This window comes from Ambystoma mexicanum, chromosome 4p (genome assembly GCF_040938575.1).
Source record: "Ambystoma mexicanum isolate Mex_15411 chromosome 4p, UKY_AmexF1_1, whole genome shotgun sequence".
In the NCBI taxonomy this organism is placed as follows: domain Eukaryota; kingdom Metazoa; phylum Chordata; class Amphibia; order Caudata; family Ambystomatidae; genus Ambystoma; species Ambystoma mexicanum.
In genome coordinates, this window is record NC_090927.1 from 189133058 (window position 1) to 189150289 (window position 17232).

General features: G+C 43.4%; 1 protein-coding gene across 6 annotated transcripts in view; it reads right to left on the reverse strand.

The window, feature by feature from the left end:
* Positions 1-17232, reverse strand: part of NCOA1 (nuclear receptor coactivator 1) — a 1575181-nt gene that overhangs the window by 1292991 nt on the left and 264958 nt on the right. For all 6 annotated transcript variants that reach the window (XM_069605680.1, XM_069605681.1, XM_069605685.1 and 3 more), the window contains one exon: positions 648-753. In XM_069605680.1, the coding sequence (XP_069461781.1) occupies positions 648-736 (89 nt within the window). In that variant the 5' untranslated portion in view covers positions 737-753. The remainder of the gene's footprint in view (positions 1-647; positions 754-17232) is intronic.

The window sequence follows — 17232 nt, forward strand, 5'->3', positions numbered from 1 at the left end:
TCCATGACTCCAGACTCAAAACTGCATATAGCCTTAAATTTAAAAATGAATTTGAAAACACCATCTACCATCCAGTATATAATTTAAAGTACTGTGAAAAAAACACATCTAAACAACTATGGTACCATACAGTGAATTCAGCAAGCTGCTTGCACACACAATTTACATTTTTCGAAACAAAACTCCCAAAATGTATATAGAAAAATGACCAGGCTTGTTATTTGAAGCAGATTGTCATTCTCACTGTTACAATCTAGAGAGTTTCAATACAAAACATGACATGGCTAGACCTTCGGCCTGCGGGCCCAAGAATAGAAGTTCAGAACAGTAGTGTCGCTGAATGTGCCATGTCATACCGATATAGTACCAAGAACCACTTGAAATAAACATATTAAGTGCAGAATAATATATTGAATTCTGAACTGAATTAACTAGATTAGCAAATCCAGAAATGCCCATGAAAGACAGAAAATGGTCAGGCTATTATGGCTGTTGAACGCTGGGCCTGGTTTCTTCTAACTAAGGGATGAAGTATTTGAAATGAAGGGGTTACCATACAGAATGATGGAACTTAAACACAGATTTTTTAATAGTCTTGACTCAGTCAAATGCAAACATTAATAACAAAGTATCATTAGATTGCCTACCTCTGCCCCAATGTGTCACATGGGGACCCTTTCCGTTTCCGTGAATCATTGCCAGCAGGCTCGGATGCACCGTCCCCAAGGCCACTCATGTTGAGCTACTTTACGCCTAAACAAAGCAGACAAACAATTGAAGAGTCAGGCATGATGAATACGCACAGTAAACTAAAGTCATGGCTGGGGAATTGTATGTATTGCATGTTTTTTCCTATCCACAGCACAACAATGCGTCAGATGGTACCATAGGACATTGAATACACAATTGACACCACCCTCAGTGTCTTTGGTGTAATGTAAACATCAAATTAAAGATCACAGGTAGCAGAACATTTGATTATGCTCTTCTACAATTAATAGGTGTTTCTTCTTTCATACAAGGGCCCAAAATAAACACTTAGGACTCCACCCACAAACTAATACAGAAGTTTATTATCATTGTGAATGGTCCTGCGGCATCTATGGATGGCCTCAGGAATATTTAAAGATGGGGAAGATCTTTGTAAGCAGTATAGTGAAAGGGATCCGAAATAATTTGTGGGCGATCGATCACAGGAGTAAGGGAGTTATATTAATGGCTCAATTGGCGTGTCAGATGCTAGAGTTGGCTAAAGTTTGTGATACATTTCTGATCATCTTTATGACAGGAGTTCAACACATTCATGTCCGACGAAGACATAAATGTGTGTGTTAAAATACAGTTCCCATTCTCATCTGGGTAATTTGAGCCAACACAGAGCATTCCATTTCAAAAGGAAAAAAAGGAATTAACATATTGACCTGTAAGTTTCATCAGCATGTGATTTACAAAGAAGAAAAAAGTGAAAACTCACAGCCAATACAAATTATGGAGGCATATGCTTTTAGAAAGGACGTTGGCATTGCAAATAGTGAGGAAATGGCCCGAGTTAGACAATGCAGTGTTTAAATGTATACAAAAACAGCGGACGATGGAGAGTGCCATTTCAAAGAGGAAGAAATGGATCTAAATTGCAGGGACATGAACGGGAAGAAGTAAGATGAGGTGGGTAGTAGAGTGTTGGGGAAGATGATGTCATTTGATAGTAAGTCCCTAACTGTCCCAAGCCTCAATGAGTGTTTGAAACACAAAATAACCCAACAATGTGTCTGGTAGATCCTTGAAAAAGGTAGGAGTGGATCAGAAAGGTCAGACACACTGAAGGAAGGAGCTAGATAACAGGGGTGGCTTCAGCAATGCTCCTGTTCTAGTCACAGAGAAGCCAAATGTGCTATACCATGGTATGGATCTCGAGTTGACAAAATAAACCATCCCGTGGGGACACAACTGTATAGCAAGCCCTGCAGATATGGGGAATGGAGGCTCAAAATGAATTCTGAAATTAAAGGGTGGTGAGGCAGTAATGGAGGTGTTTTTTATTTTTACATTGTATAACGCGTAGTTCTGTGCAACTAACAAATACAGAATCCTAAAACAGTTATTCAGGTAAAATAACCAATACAGAATAAGTAAAACAGTATACGGAGAACATACTGCATCAAAGAGAGAAAGAGCTTGAGATGCAGGCTTTGAAATTGATGGGATTGGCAACAAGTGTTAGGAAAGATTTCGCTTCACTGCACTTTCCCATGCATTTTTCTGGATCCACAAACTTCTTGCTTTTTATTTTTTAATCTTACCTGAACTTTCTGCAGTGCAATGAAGCCTTCAGCTTCACTACAATGGCTTTTGCTCATTTGTCATGTGGAAACTGACATGTCCTTCAGGCTGTTGGTACTGAGAAACATTGTTTCCCTTAGTCTTGTTACTTTGTTTCCCTTTTTGTAACTTTTTTATCATTGTACAATGCATCTTACACTGCAATACAATGGGGTACACTTTTTGTTTTGCCCTAGATTAACACTCAGAGGATTTTTGGTTACTTTAGAAGTGCTTAAGGGAAAAGCTAGTGACGGTAGTTACTTTTTGCTTTTTTTAGAAGTTTTTTTGTTTTAGTTTAGTTTATTAACTTATATAGCACACCTAACCCAAGGGTATCTTGGCGCTTTTACTTGAAAACATAGCAAGTTACAAGATTACAAGCATGGTATTACATAATTACAAAATAAGGCATGATACATGATTACAATATATAATATTACACAGTTACAACTTTACAATAGACCCGACACAAAGTGGCCATGATTAGTGGGCACTAGAAGGCAGCTGACTTGGGTTACAGAACAGAGTCAAGACATGCCTAGTTTAGAGAGTGAGAAAATTCTATACAATTATATACAGTATAGCATCACGGCGACGGCCAGAACTTCGCAGACAGTCGAGTTAGATTGAGTGCTGAGCGAAGAGCCAGGTTTTGACTTTAGCTCTGAAGGCCCAAAAAGAGGGTTCTACTCTGATGGCTGGGGGGAGTAAGTTCCAACATTTAGCCGCTAGCACCGAGAAGCTGGAACCTCCTGCAGTTATTTTATATTTAGGGAAGTTGAGGCGGTAGAGGGATCTGGTGGGTCTGTCTGACTGATTCCTTGAGAATTTGACTATTAGGTATTTTGGAGCCAAGGCATTTATTCGTAATGACTAGCAAACGTAGCGTAATTCTGTCACACACGGGTAGCCAGAGAGCATCACATCTAACGGCTGTAATGTGGGAAGAGCGAGGGATATTCAATGCCCACCTCAGGGCATTATTTAGTAATACTTGAGTCCATTTAAGTTCTGTGCCGAGGAGCGTAGGAATAGGGCTTTGCAATAATCCACCTTCGAGTCGATCAGTGCTCGGGCTAGTCTAATGCAACTGTTGGTTGATAGGTAGGGTTTGCAGGCATTTATAGGTTTGTTAGTGTAGGCTGTGGTTGAGGCTGTACTATTAACTTGTTTTTTAAGAGATAGAGTGGATTCTAAATAGACCCCTATTGTTTTGACCTCGTTGACAAAGTTGATAGTATTCCCATCAATGTTAAAGCTCTTGTAGCGTTTGTCCAAATTATTGAGACAAACTTGTGACCCAATGATCCTAAGTTTGGTCTTATCATTTAGACAAAGGCTGTGGGCAGCCATCCAGGCTTGAATCTCAAGGTAGATATTGTTTATCATTTTGGAGTCTTTAGCATAGCAACCAGAGAGAGTGATGAGGACCTGGGTGTCATCCATGTAGTTTGTGTAGGTGACACCCAGATTATCAAGACGGTCAAAGAGGAGCTTAGTAAATATGTTCTAGAGCGTAGGTGAAACCAAGAACCCTGTGGGACTCGACAATGTATGGATACAGGGGGAGCGGACGCTGAGGGTGCAAAGACCCTAGTTGTTCTGTTAGAGAGGAAAGGTTTGATACAGTTGGCGGCATTCGGAGAGAAGGCTGCGGCTGAGGTTAGATGTTTGGTGAGGATCTGATGGTCGACAAGATCAAACGCAGCTGAGAGGTCTAAAGGTAGGAGGATGGCTAGCTTACCCTAGTCTTTCGTTTCATCCATCTGGATTTTTAAGTCTAGGAGAGCAGTTTCGGTGCTGTGTCTTGGTCTGAAGCCGGACTGCCGAAGGCCTAGTAGATCATTTTCTTTCAAGTGTTTTTGTATTTGGAGATAAGCAACTCTTATCTACTATTTGTAAGAGAAATGGTACTGTTGTTTTGGGTCTGGAATTGGTTGGTGCATTGGGGTCTAGATTAGGTTGTTTGAGACGCAGCATAACTCAGGCCTCTTTTAGATTATATGGGACTGAGCAGCTTTTGAAGGAGGAATTGATGAGGGCTGTTATGAATGGTGCTAGTTCGCTTGCCCCATCCTTGCTGGGCAAGTATCTGCCTGGCAGTTCGAGGGTTGGAGACCCAGGATGATATTTTCTACTTCTTTGGTAGTTACTGGAGAGAAATGGGAGGGAGTACATGACGGACCAATAGGATCCGTAAGTTTGTAGTTGTTGGTGCTCATGGCTAGGCTGTTTTGTTATGTTTCGATTTTAGCTTGTAGTCAGGCTATTTTGTCTGAATGTTAGTACACCAGGCCTCATCTTTCAGGCAGGTATCTGTGGAAGGAGCAGGCGACTCAAGTTCCCTTAGTATGGCCAAGAGTTCTTTTGTACTTGACTTAGCGTTCTGGAATCAGTTGTTATAGATTTCTCTTTTGTTGCTGATAATAGCCCTTTTGTAGTTAGCGGCGGCCATGGTGAATTTCTCTGTTGAGGATTGAGGGAGTTTTTCTCCAGGATGTTTCAGCAGCTCTTTTTTCATTGCGGAGCAATTTTAGGTCAGCTGTAAACCATTTGTTTAGGTGAGCTGAAGGTTTAGCCTTTCTAGGTTTTAGAGCTGCGATTTTATTTAGTGCTTGTTCAAAGGTTTTATTGTACGTTTCAACCAACGAAGAGGGGTCCTTGTCTGAGTTGTGAGGTATACTGGTAATGGGTTCTAGAAGGGGCTGTAAGTTGTCAAGAGTAATGTTATAATTATTTCTAGACAGAGTTTGAGGTGCTAAAGTCAAGTTGGGGATGATGGGGGCCTTTTCCTGTATGGAAAAGGTGATGCAGTGGTGGTCAGACCATGCACATGGTACATTGTTGAGGACTGTGGTGGGGCAGTTGAGGTCTGCCAACCAATACAGAGTTCTGCCTTTATTATGGGTATGTTTGTTAATCCGAGGTTTGAGGCCTAATTGTTTGTTTGTTTATTATATTTATATAGCGCCCCGGATCCGGGAGTAAAAGGGTGCTGGTACAGGTTACAAGGCATAATACATGGTAAAATTACACAGTGATACATTAGCAAAGGTTATATACAAGTAGTACAGAGAGTGGCTATAGAGAAGTCCAATAATGACATGAATGAGGCATGTACAGTATATACAGATTAAAGCTGTGTCTAGCAAACTGGTTAACTTTTTGACAGTAGCCACCCAATGGCAAGTTTCCTAAAGGACTGGAAGGTTACAAGGCATAATACATGGTAAAATTACACAGTGATACATTAGCAAAGGTTTTATACAAGAAGTACAGAGAGTGGCTATAGAGAAGTCCAATAATTACATGAATGAGGCATGTACAATATATACAGATTAAAGCTGTGTCTAGCAAACTGGTTGACTTTTTGACAGTAGCCACGCAATGGCAAGTTTCCTAAAGGACTGGAAGGATTTGGCCGACTTGATGTTTAAAGGCAGGGAGTTCCAGCGTTGGGAGGCGAGGACACTAAAGCTCGAGCCTCCGGCTCTTTTGGAGATAAATCTAGGCACTGTAAGACATAGGGTGTTGGAGGATCTAGTACTTCTGATGGACTGCTTCCAAGTGAACTTGTTGGTAAGGTAAGGGGGGGCGAGGTGGTTGAGGGCTTTGTAGGTGAGGCAGAGAGTTTTTAGGTCAATTTTTTGTTGAATGGAGAGCCATTTGCATGTGAGTCTCGTGTCAGAGATATGTTCTCGTCTAGGAATGTTTAGTGCTACTCGTAACACATTATTTTGAATGACTTGGAGTTTACTAATTATAGCTTGGTTGGCACCTAGGTAGAGGCTGTTGCATTAGTCTAACTTAGATTGTATGAGAGCTCTAGCTAGTGTAAGGCAACTATTAGTAGAAAGAAAAAGGTCTGCATGCTCAAATTAGTTTTCCTGTGTAAGCAGTAGTTGAGGCGGTCAAATTGATTTGCTTAGTGAGGTTAGTATTGGCGTCAAGATAGAAGCCAAGTGTTTTCACATTTTTGGCGACAGGGATGGTATTGCCATCAATGATGATTTTGGAATAGTTAGGGCTCAATTTTTTGTAAATTGTTTGGTGAACCAACAATGAGGAGTTCAGTCTTCTCGTCATTCAGGCAGAGGCCATGTGTGGCCATCCATGTCTGAATGACGGAAAAGATTCCATTGATCCTGGTAACATCAGTGTTGTAGTTGCCGGATATGGTAAGGAGTATCTGGGTGTCGTCCGCATAGTTTGTGTAGGTGACACCCAGTCGATCCAATTTATCAAAGAGAGGCTTTGTAAAGATATTGTATAGGGTGGGGGAAACACATGAGCCTTGTGGGACACCACAGGTGATAGGAATGGGGTCTGCTGCTGCCACGGGGGAAAAGACCCTCATAGTTCTATTGGCCAGGAAGGACTGTATCCACGTGACAGCAGAGGGGGAGAAATGGGCGGCAGAAGAGAGGTGGTTACAGAGTATTTTATGGTCGACCAAGTCGAAGGCTGCTGAGAGGTCTAGGAGTAGGATAGCAGCCTTACCCTTGTCTTTGATGTCGTCAATCTGACTTTTGAGATCAACAAGGGCAGTTTCTGTTCCATGTTGAGGTCGAAAGCCAGACTGACGCAGTCCAAGTAATTGGACTCGAGATAATTCTGGATTTGCAGGTAGACAACTCTGTCCAGGATTTTTAGCAGGAAGGGAACAGTGGTGATGGGCCTGTAATTAGTAGGAATGGCTGGGTTGAGGGTCTGTTTTTTTAGAAGAGAAGGACCCATGACTGTTTCAGATTATTAGGTACTGAATTAGTAGAGAATGATGCGTTTATAAGTTTCGAGATGAATGGGGAGAGGTCTCTTGCTGCATCTTTTATAATCTGTGGCGGGCAGCTTTCCCCTTTGCAATTTGACAGTTTGAGAGATGTAATAATTTTTTGCACTTCTAATACGGTTACCTTTTTGAAAGTGAAACCGACGTTAGTATTGGTAGTAGTGGGTAAACTGGGGGTGGGGGGTTACTATTAGAGAGTTGAAGTCTTTTCATTTCAATTTTCGTTTGCAGGCCAGTGATTTTATTTGCAAGGGCATTTTGGATGCTTGTGCACCATAGTTGGTCCTTCACGGACATGTCCATCGGTGGATTGGGGTTACCTAGATAGTGACTAGTTCTTTAGTACTGGAACTAGCATTGTTTATTCTTGCATTGTAAACTTCCTTTTTGGTGCGAACTATTTCTTTTTTATAGAGGGAGGATGCATTGGTGAGATTGATTTTATGTTCCTCTGAAGGATTCATTTTCCAAAGATTTTCCATATTAGTTTTCTTATTTCTTAGTAGTTTATGTTCTGGTGTATACCAAGAATTAAGATGGGCTCTAGGTTTACTTTTACGTAACTTTAGGGGGGCAACAATGTCAATAGCTTTAGCTATGGGGTCATTGTATGTGTCTACTAGTAGGTTGAGGTCCGATGTGTCGGGAATCGTGTTTAGGGTAGGTAGAACCAATGGAATAAGGGTTTCTACGGTAATGTTACACTTGTTTCTAGTCAAGCATGCTGGTGCAGGGGGGCACTGAATGTGGTTTGGGTTATTAGTACTAATATCAAATGAAAGTAAGAGATGGTCAATCCATATAAGAGGTTGGGGGTTCTTGCAGATGATGTTACAGTTGTGGGCTGCAAGCCAGTCTAATGTTCTGCCTTTCTGATGCGTAGGTAGGGTGATAAGTTGATTGTAGTTGTGTTCACCGAAGGCATTAGCAAGGGAGGATGCAGGGATATCGTCAGGATCATTGTAACCTAGATTAAAGTCACCTAGGATAATATTTTGTGAGAGGTTTAGATTTCTCTGCTATGAGGGAGGTTATATCTTCCTCAAAGGTACCTGTGGGGCGAGGTGGTCTGTATATTAATTCCAGAGTGATAGTGGTCTTCGGTGTAGTTTGTATTTTAATAGAAAGGTGTTCGCAAGAATTTAGAAGAGGGGAGGTAACAGATCTAATATCAAGCGAGGATTTGAATATGAGAGCTACTCCTCCTCCGCGAGCATTAGGTCTGTCGGCCCTTAGGATGGAATAGTTATCAGGAACCGCAAGGGTTAGATAGGGACCTGCTGCAGCGTGCAGCCAGGTTTCTGTAGTGGCAAGGAAGTCCAGGTCTTCTGAACGGATGAGGTCAGCGAGTTGAGTAGGGTGGGCAACAAGGGATCTGACGTGAAGTAAGGCTCCTTTGAGTGATCCAGTGCATGCATGGGTATTTTTATTACTGTGTTTAATCAAAGGGGTAGTGTGTATTTTACTTGGTAGAGTGAGAAGTCTACAGCCTAGTCTGTTATTACGGGTGGTGATGTTAGGGTGGGCTGTGGGGCGATGTTCTGTTGTTTTAAGTGAGTACTGGTTGGTGTCACAATGGGCAGCTTTGGCAACGTCAGCGAGGTGGGGTGGGGGGGTTGCCTGGAATGACGCTAGTTTTAGCAGTGTGGTCTGTAGGGGCACTGTAAGGGAAGGGGGGCAAGGTGGGCAGGAAGGGTGTCGGGCAGGGAATGGGGTGGTGTCTGGGGCAGCCTAACTTGGCTAGACCATTGCTAAGTGGGATGTAGCTGTTTCTACTACATGGCGTGTGATTGGGCATGACACAGAAGGGGAACATGATGAGGATGAGCCAGGCTGGCATAATTCAGCAGCAGTGGTAGGACGTGGGTACAGCCGCTAGATTTGAGTTTTTCTGTAGGCTGACAGAGTCAGCGTCACTTGTAAGTGGAGTGGTCAACAAGCTGGTTATAGTAGCAACTTGGCACAACACAATTGTGCAGAGGACCGTGAATGACCATAGGGCACAACACAATTGCACGCTAGTCAGTGAGTGACCAATTGTGAGATGGTGTTTTCAAGGATTGTGGCATTAGCATCTTTAGAGTTGTGGAGGCCTAAGTTCAAGTCCCATAGTAGGAGGATTTGTAACCAGGTTAAGTATTTTGTGTCAGAAGGAGTGAGATGTCTTCATCGAAGGAGGAGATAGGGCCGGGGGCCGATAGATGAGATGGAGTAATATGGTACTGGTGGCAGTGAGCAGTAGTTTAACTGAGAAGAGTTCTGCTGATGGGAGGGGGGAGCTGATGAATTCTCTAAGGATGAGTTGGGGTTTGGCTATGAAAGCCACACCACCACCTTTGCCAGTGACTGTCTGCTCTGATGACTGTGTAGTTGTCCGGGAGGGCTAACGCTAGGGTAGGACCTGCAGCAGAGGATAACTAAGTTTCTGATATGGCCAGGAAGTCTAGTTGGTTGGAGTATATGAAATCTGCAATGTCGAGAGCATGGGCAGCCAATGAGCGGGCATTAATAAGGGCTCCTTTGATCGAAGGCATGTCTGGAGGTGGCACCAGTGGTAATAATGTAGAGGTTGTGAGTGAGGGTATGTTATCGATAGTGGGGGGTGGGGCGGTGCAGAGGTGGGTTTATTTATTTGTTCCATTGCAGGCCTAGTACTGTCCTGATGAGTGATAGGGTTGTTTTTTTTCTTCTTATGTAGGAAGGGAGATCCTAGTCTTGCATTCCTCATAGTGAGAGAGCATGGGACAAGTGGTATCGGAGGGGCGGCGAAGAGATGGATCCATTTCGCTGGGGAGAGTGGGCAAGAGGGATTGGTGGAAGAGTTAGGCCCAGCAGGTGGTAGGTCGGATTGGATGGATGGTAAAAACTTAGATGAAGTTATAGTATGGATAAAGGGTAGCAGGGTGGCCACAGTGAGCGCTACTCTGTGCAGAGTGGCCATTTGGGCACTCTAGGAGGTCAACACAATGGGCTGGGGAGTGGGAAGCTCTGCACAGTAGTGGTACAACAGGCTAAAAAGCAGCGGAGTGGGCTAGCGAGCTGGGTACAGGAGGTGCTAATAATACAATGTTAGACTAGGTACAGTGAGGAGCATAGTGGGCAGGACTAGTAGATAACGCTGAGGATAAGCAAGGCAGGCAATACTAGTGAGTAGAGCGCAATGGCTGAATGAGGTAGGCAGTGCTAATAAGCGATGCTGTGACTAATCAGAGTGGGTCATACTTAGTAGGTGGCATTCCGGCTGAACATGATAGACTGTTGTAATAGGCAATACAATGAGTAAAGCACAGCCTGTTCTAATAGGCAATACAATGAGTAAAACACAGCCAGTTCTAATAGGCAGAGCAGTAAGTAAAAACAAAAGCTGTTCTAATCGGCAGTGTGTTGAGTGAAAACACAGTGTACAGGCATACTAGTCAGTGCCGATAGGCAATGCAGTTTCTAATCAAAATAGGCGGTACTTAGTAAGTCATATGATGACTGCACTTAATGGGCTGTTCTATTAAGCACTGCTGCACAAGTGATTGGGCACTTGGCACCGTGAATGGCACGGTGGGCAGAGTGCAATAATGATAGAGACGTAGTTGGGAACATGAAATGCTATACGTGGGGAATAGATGGGATGTGGGGATGCTTATAATAGGTAATGGCAAGGGTTGTACAATGCGGGGCAGGGCAGCGTGGCCGACACCGGCAGACTGGTCGGTAGAGCAGATTGGGATTAGGTGGGGAATACAACAGACTATGCACTTAAGGGGATACTGATCCCAGAGGCACGTTAACTAGATTGCCTGCAAAATATAAATAGCAAGCAGTAACAACGGCTATATGCTAGTGGAGGGGTGCTTACAGTACAGCTAGGCAAGTTTAGTAAAAAGTGGCAAGAGGAGAGCATGGATTAACGAACAAATACAATGAGCAATGAAACTGACGAATGGAGGAAGAGGGCCAGTCACAGTAAAAGGTAGGTTGAAGAACCGAGTACGGCAGGAGTAGAGACGATAGGCAGGAGTCTTTGTAAATAACAGTTAATAAATTGTAGTATTTTTTGGTCGGGGTTCCGCGTGACGGTTTAAGAAATATTTGTCTGTATTGCTTACCGCCGGCCGTGAAGGAAAGGAGAGTCAAGGGCAGATTGTTAGACGGACAATGGGTCACGCCTTGCGGCTCCGATGCGGCAGGCAAAAGACAGGTTCTGGCCTTATGAGGCGGCCTTCGGAGGAAAGGCCCGGCTAACGCCTTCTGGTGGCATTGTGCTGTGTATCAAGGAGGAAAAGCACAATCAGAGCTTGCAGCTCTGCAAACAGGGTTGCTTGTCAAACAGACAACAAAATAAGGTGGTGGCCATCTTAGATGCCGTCCTTGTGGTCTTCCACGGCAGATGTAAGCGAATGCTACGTATTACCAATGGAAATTCACCAAGCAACCATAATAAATGATCTGTAGAACGGCACTCAGTGCAATTTCATGCACACGGTTAATTATGGACGGATTTACCCTAATATAGCAACTGGTCTTCCACGGCAGATTAAGCGAATGCTGAGAGTTACTGCGTTTACCGAGTGTGGCTACCTACTGTGGCTAATATCCAAACATGGCAATGCCACAAGGTTTTTTCGTGTGTCCCTTGGCCATCTTGTCACTAACCCTTCTTCCAGACCTGTGAGCACAGGAAAATCCTTATATGGACTCCCAGGGCCTTGGAAAGCCAAGGCTGTAGCAGGCATACTGCAGGGCCATGTGTTTGCGCTGCCAGGAAGTGTGTTGGGACTGTCTGGTCCTAATCCTCAAACTGGTTTCAGTGTGTCTAAATGGTATGCATGAGCTGTGCCAGCAATGGTCCCGAATGGACCACTGCTTGGGTATGTGTGTGGGCCAGATCTTGGATTAGCTAGTGGGAGTTTCGGCTCTTGCCTGCCCTTTGGATAAAAAGGAGGACCCCTGCATACATTCCAGAGAGATCCTGGAAAAACAGGAAAGAGCCAAGTATCCTGTCCAGATGCATGACGTGTAAGGAGACAGTGGACCCTTTGGAAGCCTTAGCAACCAACGTCTGCTGCTGTTCTGGAAGAGTTCTGACTTGTAGGCGATCTTCAGAAATCATACGAAGGAACTTCGACCCTTGGAGTGGAGGGAACATCCATTCTCAACGTCAGCTCGGAGTCCTGCGAAGAAGAGCCATCAAAAGTGCCCCTGGATCACCCAGTGGCTGCCCAGCTCAGAGTTTGGGCTCCTGTGCTGCAGATGTTGCTGTTCCACATAAAGGCCTGGAACTTTGGGGATCGAGAGCTTGTGCTACAGGACTCATGCCTGCCAAACTTTGTGGTTCCAGCATCGAGGGGAGTCGAGATACAAGGCAAAATCACACCTCGACAGGTGTCCTCCCCTGTCGCTGTGCATCAGTGGCTATCGTCCATAACAGCTTTCCTGCATCATGCATCCATTACTGTGCTGGTAAGGGCCCAGTTCTTCTGAACTCTCTATCCTGAAGACCTTGCACCAGCAATTGTCGCTGCACAGAGAAGTGCTCGAACCTGTAAACCCCTGGGCATCAAGGACCAGAGCCGACAGCAGGAAAAGCAACCTTGGACCCTTTCTGAAGACAAGTCCAAAGAAGAAACAAATTACCGGGGGGTGAGGGAGAGGGGTTTGGGGTCGAGTTTTAACAGACTTACCTGAACCACCATCTCCCATTGAAAAGTTTGGTAACTTTTAGAAACATTTGTAAAAGTTTTAGCTCCTGCTTTTTCAATCACAGTTTCAATCCCTGCAACGGGATCCAGGATAAGTAACATTTAAAATGCATGAATTGACAAGGAGCTGAATTCTGAACCTATGTAAGATGTTGCATAGTTAGGGGAATCTCATACCCAATATAAATAAATAAATCAAACAAACAAACAATACATTTTCATTCTGAAGGTATGACACTAGGGGTAACATTAAAAGCCTGAAATGTTCTGAAATAATGCTATAAACTAGTGTAGTGTATTGTGGATTCAGAGCATGATTCTTCCCAAATGTAAATACAATATCTGCCTCTAACTGCTAAGCCTACACCTCAGGCACATAATGGGTACCACAGGGACACCTTGGGCACAAGGTAAATAGGTGCTGCAACAGGAATGGCATTCTACTGGGAAGATGACCGGGAGACCGAGGCTGTGACAATGGAGGACAGAGCCGAGGTGACAGGTAGTGGAGGGAGAGGAGCACGGAGCAGCGAGTGGAGGTAGAGGATTGGTGACTTTAGAATTAAACAAAAGCAAAGAGCAGAGGCTGTATGTGGGGTGGGCAAATGGCAATGACGGAATAAAATGAAGGCAGGGATAAAGGTTTCATATATGAAGCAAAATTTGTACAAACGTGTGGTGAGTTTGCCTATAGTCAAGAAGAGCAATCTAAAAAGCAGTGGTGGCAGACAGCATGGGTACAAAAAAAAGCGCCACTGTCCTTTAATTGGGCTTGGTGTTGCTAACTAAGTCACTTATTTGGGTATTGTGGTGTGCATTTATTTTTTTTCTGATTCATTGAACTTTTTTACTTGCATCATTAGCAAAGCCAACATGATGAGTGTTTGTGACTGCGCATACTGGCCTACAATGGTGCAGCCAGAGTTATGACATGTTTTTTTAACTGCTATTATGGATAAAGCCGACATGACCGTTCTAACCTGGCTGTGCTGCTGTACATTGGTGCAGCCAGTATGGACATGATTTCCATCTGTAGCATGGCATTTTTTACTGGCATTATGGGCAAGCCAACAAGAGTATGGTGTTAAGTGGAGATACTGGCCTGTATCGGCATAGCCAGCATGGACATGTTTACTTATAGTAACATTATGTGAAAATCAAAGAGGAGTACATTCGTATACGGGAATACTGGCATGAAAATGTTCTTATACTGGCATATATTGTGGACAAAGGCATCATGAAAATGTATTGCAAAATGCTCCTGTGCACCATTGGTGACTTAGTATCTGTCATTTTCATATGTTCCCTTACAAAATTGACTAAACTGTATGGCTTTTTACCCATTTTTCAGACAGTGTGCTGCAAAATGCACCTGTTTCACCCATTATTTTAAAAGTATTCTTGTGGGCAGAACCCCCGCGAAAATCCATTGGTTGGTTTGGGCTCCCTCGCTGTGTTCGTTCACTCCTGCAAAGTCGTAGAAAATGTTTACACCCCTCCAATTTAAAAAAATCACCAGCAGCCACGGACAAAAAAATAAAAAATCAATGAGACAAAGGCTCCAAACTAACACACATGGAAGGTAAATGTCTAAAATAAAAAAAAATGTGAAAGACCTTGGGACCGCGTCCCAAATAGTTCTGGGGAAGTTACATATGCAGGTGGCTGCTACTACTGAAAACGGTATTCACAAAGAAATCAGGTGAACTTACTAGTGTACGAAAGTCTGTGTTTATGTTATTATACACCTGATTCACAATCTCCCACAATTGGATGGTCTCATATAAAGTAGCCATTTCCATGTCCGTGTCTGACAAAAAAGAAAATGTATAAAAAAATTGTCCATACACTTTCTCACTCCAACATATTTTGCCATTGCATATCCCGTCTTACACCACAAATTCGTGTGCACTTTTTACACCTTATTTCCATTTTTCGAAGACGTTAACATTTTGTGAACAAATATTAAGGTACTGTCTTATGCGCATGTACTTCTAACTGTCAGACACACACTCCCCTGAACACCCACTACAACTCTACGTACTCTTGGCAAGGCCCATTTGTATAGGTCTTAAAACGGTATGCAGTTTTACATAGCGTATGCCAAAACATACACCAATAGAAAAGGTGTAAATCCTTCTGTAATATTTCAGTGCATTTTTAGTAACGTCTACAGAAGCAAGTTGCTACATTCCTGGGACTAAATCGAGTATGCAAAACAAAAGAGGTGAAGGCTAAAAGGTTTGCAATTAATCCTAACCTCTGGCATTGCTATGGGCAACCCTCCAGACCATCGCTCTTCAGCCTGCCCAACCATTACAGAAGGGGAAAGAACATGCAAATCGGACTTGGTCCAACCTCAAAGATGGCAGTCCAGCCTGACCTGCTGGGCCACATCCCTTCAGCACGAGACCACAAGTATGCATTAATCGTATTATTTACACAGGCTTCTGTCTGTCCATCCGGTGTTCCTCAAATGAACAATGAGAGAACCCAATTGCATACAAACCTGCAATATTTAATGTTTTTCAAAACAAAGGTGCCTTTATTTCTGCTGACCTACTTCAAAGGTCAGATAAAAGGCCAAACAACAAGAGGTCAAGTGCATTGTTTTGAACAAGCAATGTCGTCCACTATCTACTTCCTTAATTGGCCACGGTTCTACATCTTTTAACTTGCCTAGGATTACGTCTACCATTATCAAATTAAGTACATAAATCAAGCTTTCATTTGTTGCATTAACCACATTATCACCAATAATTCCCTCGTCCATTTTTTTCTCGTTATTTAAGCATATAACCATTATTTTGTACCCTGCGTGGTGACGGTAACCCTGCCTTTTAGTCAGATTGTCCAAAAGACAAACTATCACTCAATGTTACTAGTAGGTGATGAACTGTAGCACAAAAAGTGCCGTTCTTTTCTGGGAAACTATCATTGTATTGTTCATGTAATATTATATTATGGTGTGCAAAAGAGACCTCAAAATGAAAAATTGAGCAAAACAGAAAACTAAAGAGGCAACACCAGAAATAAAACTGCAAAATGGGCAACTATGTTTTGTGTCATTGAAATTACAAGACACAGCCCCGAAGCACATCAGGGAGATCTAGCTGGTGTGGTTTGAGGGAAAGATACACACTTTGATGCAATACCGGGTGTGATCTCAAATAAATAAATAAATGTGACAGCAGATTTCCCCCAGTTTTTAGAAAGTGGTATTGAGCACAAACCATCACTTGGCAGCACAGATTTTGGGAGCAAAAGTCAAACAATTTGCAGATGAAAATGTATGTCTTTTACTAGTGGAAAGGAAAGTCATTGGCATATAGACCTTTGGCCCGGTTCTGTTTTTTGAGGGTTTACTCTTTCAAGTCCATTAGGAGCAATAATCTGTGTCTCCGTTCGTTACAAATGGCGTGGTAGCACATCCAAGAACTTCAGTGCCTTTGACCTTCCCTCCCAGAAGATTTCGTAGAGGGAACCTGTACACATTGTAAAACTGATCTAGATTAAAATGGAAATGTGGGCTTTATTGCGCTAGTCAGATGATGTTCTTTTCCACCTGACAAGGCAGAAAGCAAGGTTCGGCAATGCACTCAATATAAGGACCCGGGCGAGAGGCGTTTGCTAATCAGAAGGACCAAAGCACAGGGGGGAAAAGTGCTAGTGATCGCTCACCTTCTCCGCGGCTATCTCTGCCTCTTTCTCCTGGTGGCCACTGTTTCACAGGTATCCCCCAAACCGCATCGTCTTCCCTCATCCTGCTTCTTCTCCCACCCCTGCTCTGCCTATCCCCCATGCCCCACTTACCTTTTTGACGCGGACATCTTAGTGCTCCCGCTCTGGGTTGCACGTCGTGCTGATGGCAATAGTAAAGGGATTAGGACCCTTTACTATTTCTGGTCCCAGCATTTCTTTTACAGGGAAATTGCTGAAGCTTTCTTAATCAGAATGGCCACGTTCTCTCTTAAACAAATATAAACAAAAAAACAATTTGCACAGCAGGCGAATGCCCCAGGATGCCAATAGCTTTCAGGTCCTAGTACAGTGGTGGACAGTGGGCCATTCCTAGCACTGTCCATCACCGGACATGGAGATGATAGCTTAAATAATAGCAGCTTTCGGTAATAAGACTCCAACACCAACTCTGCTTCAGTGGAAACAGAACAAGTTAACCAGAAGCCCTCATGTCCCAAGAAATTCTGGTAAAACAGATCAGTTGAAGGATGCACCTGCATCTGATCTGTGTGGAAATTACAGGTCAGAGGAACATATCCTGCCAGGTTACCTCGGCCTTTGAGCGTTCCGAGGTCAATAAAATCAGTAATAATGTGTTGGGAAAGAGTTGCATCTATTAATTACATTTGCACTTAGTTCATTATTATGCAAAGGGCCAGGATTTTGCATAAGGCTACATTAAACTAC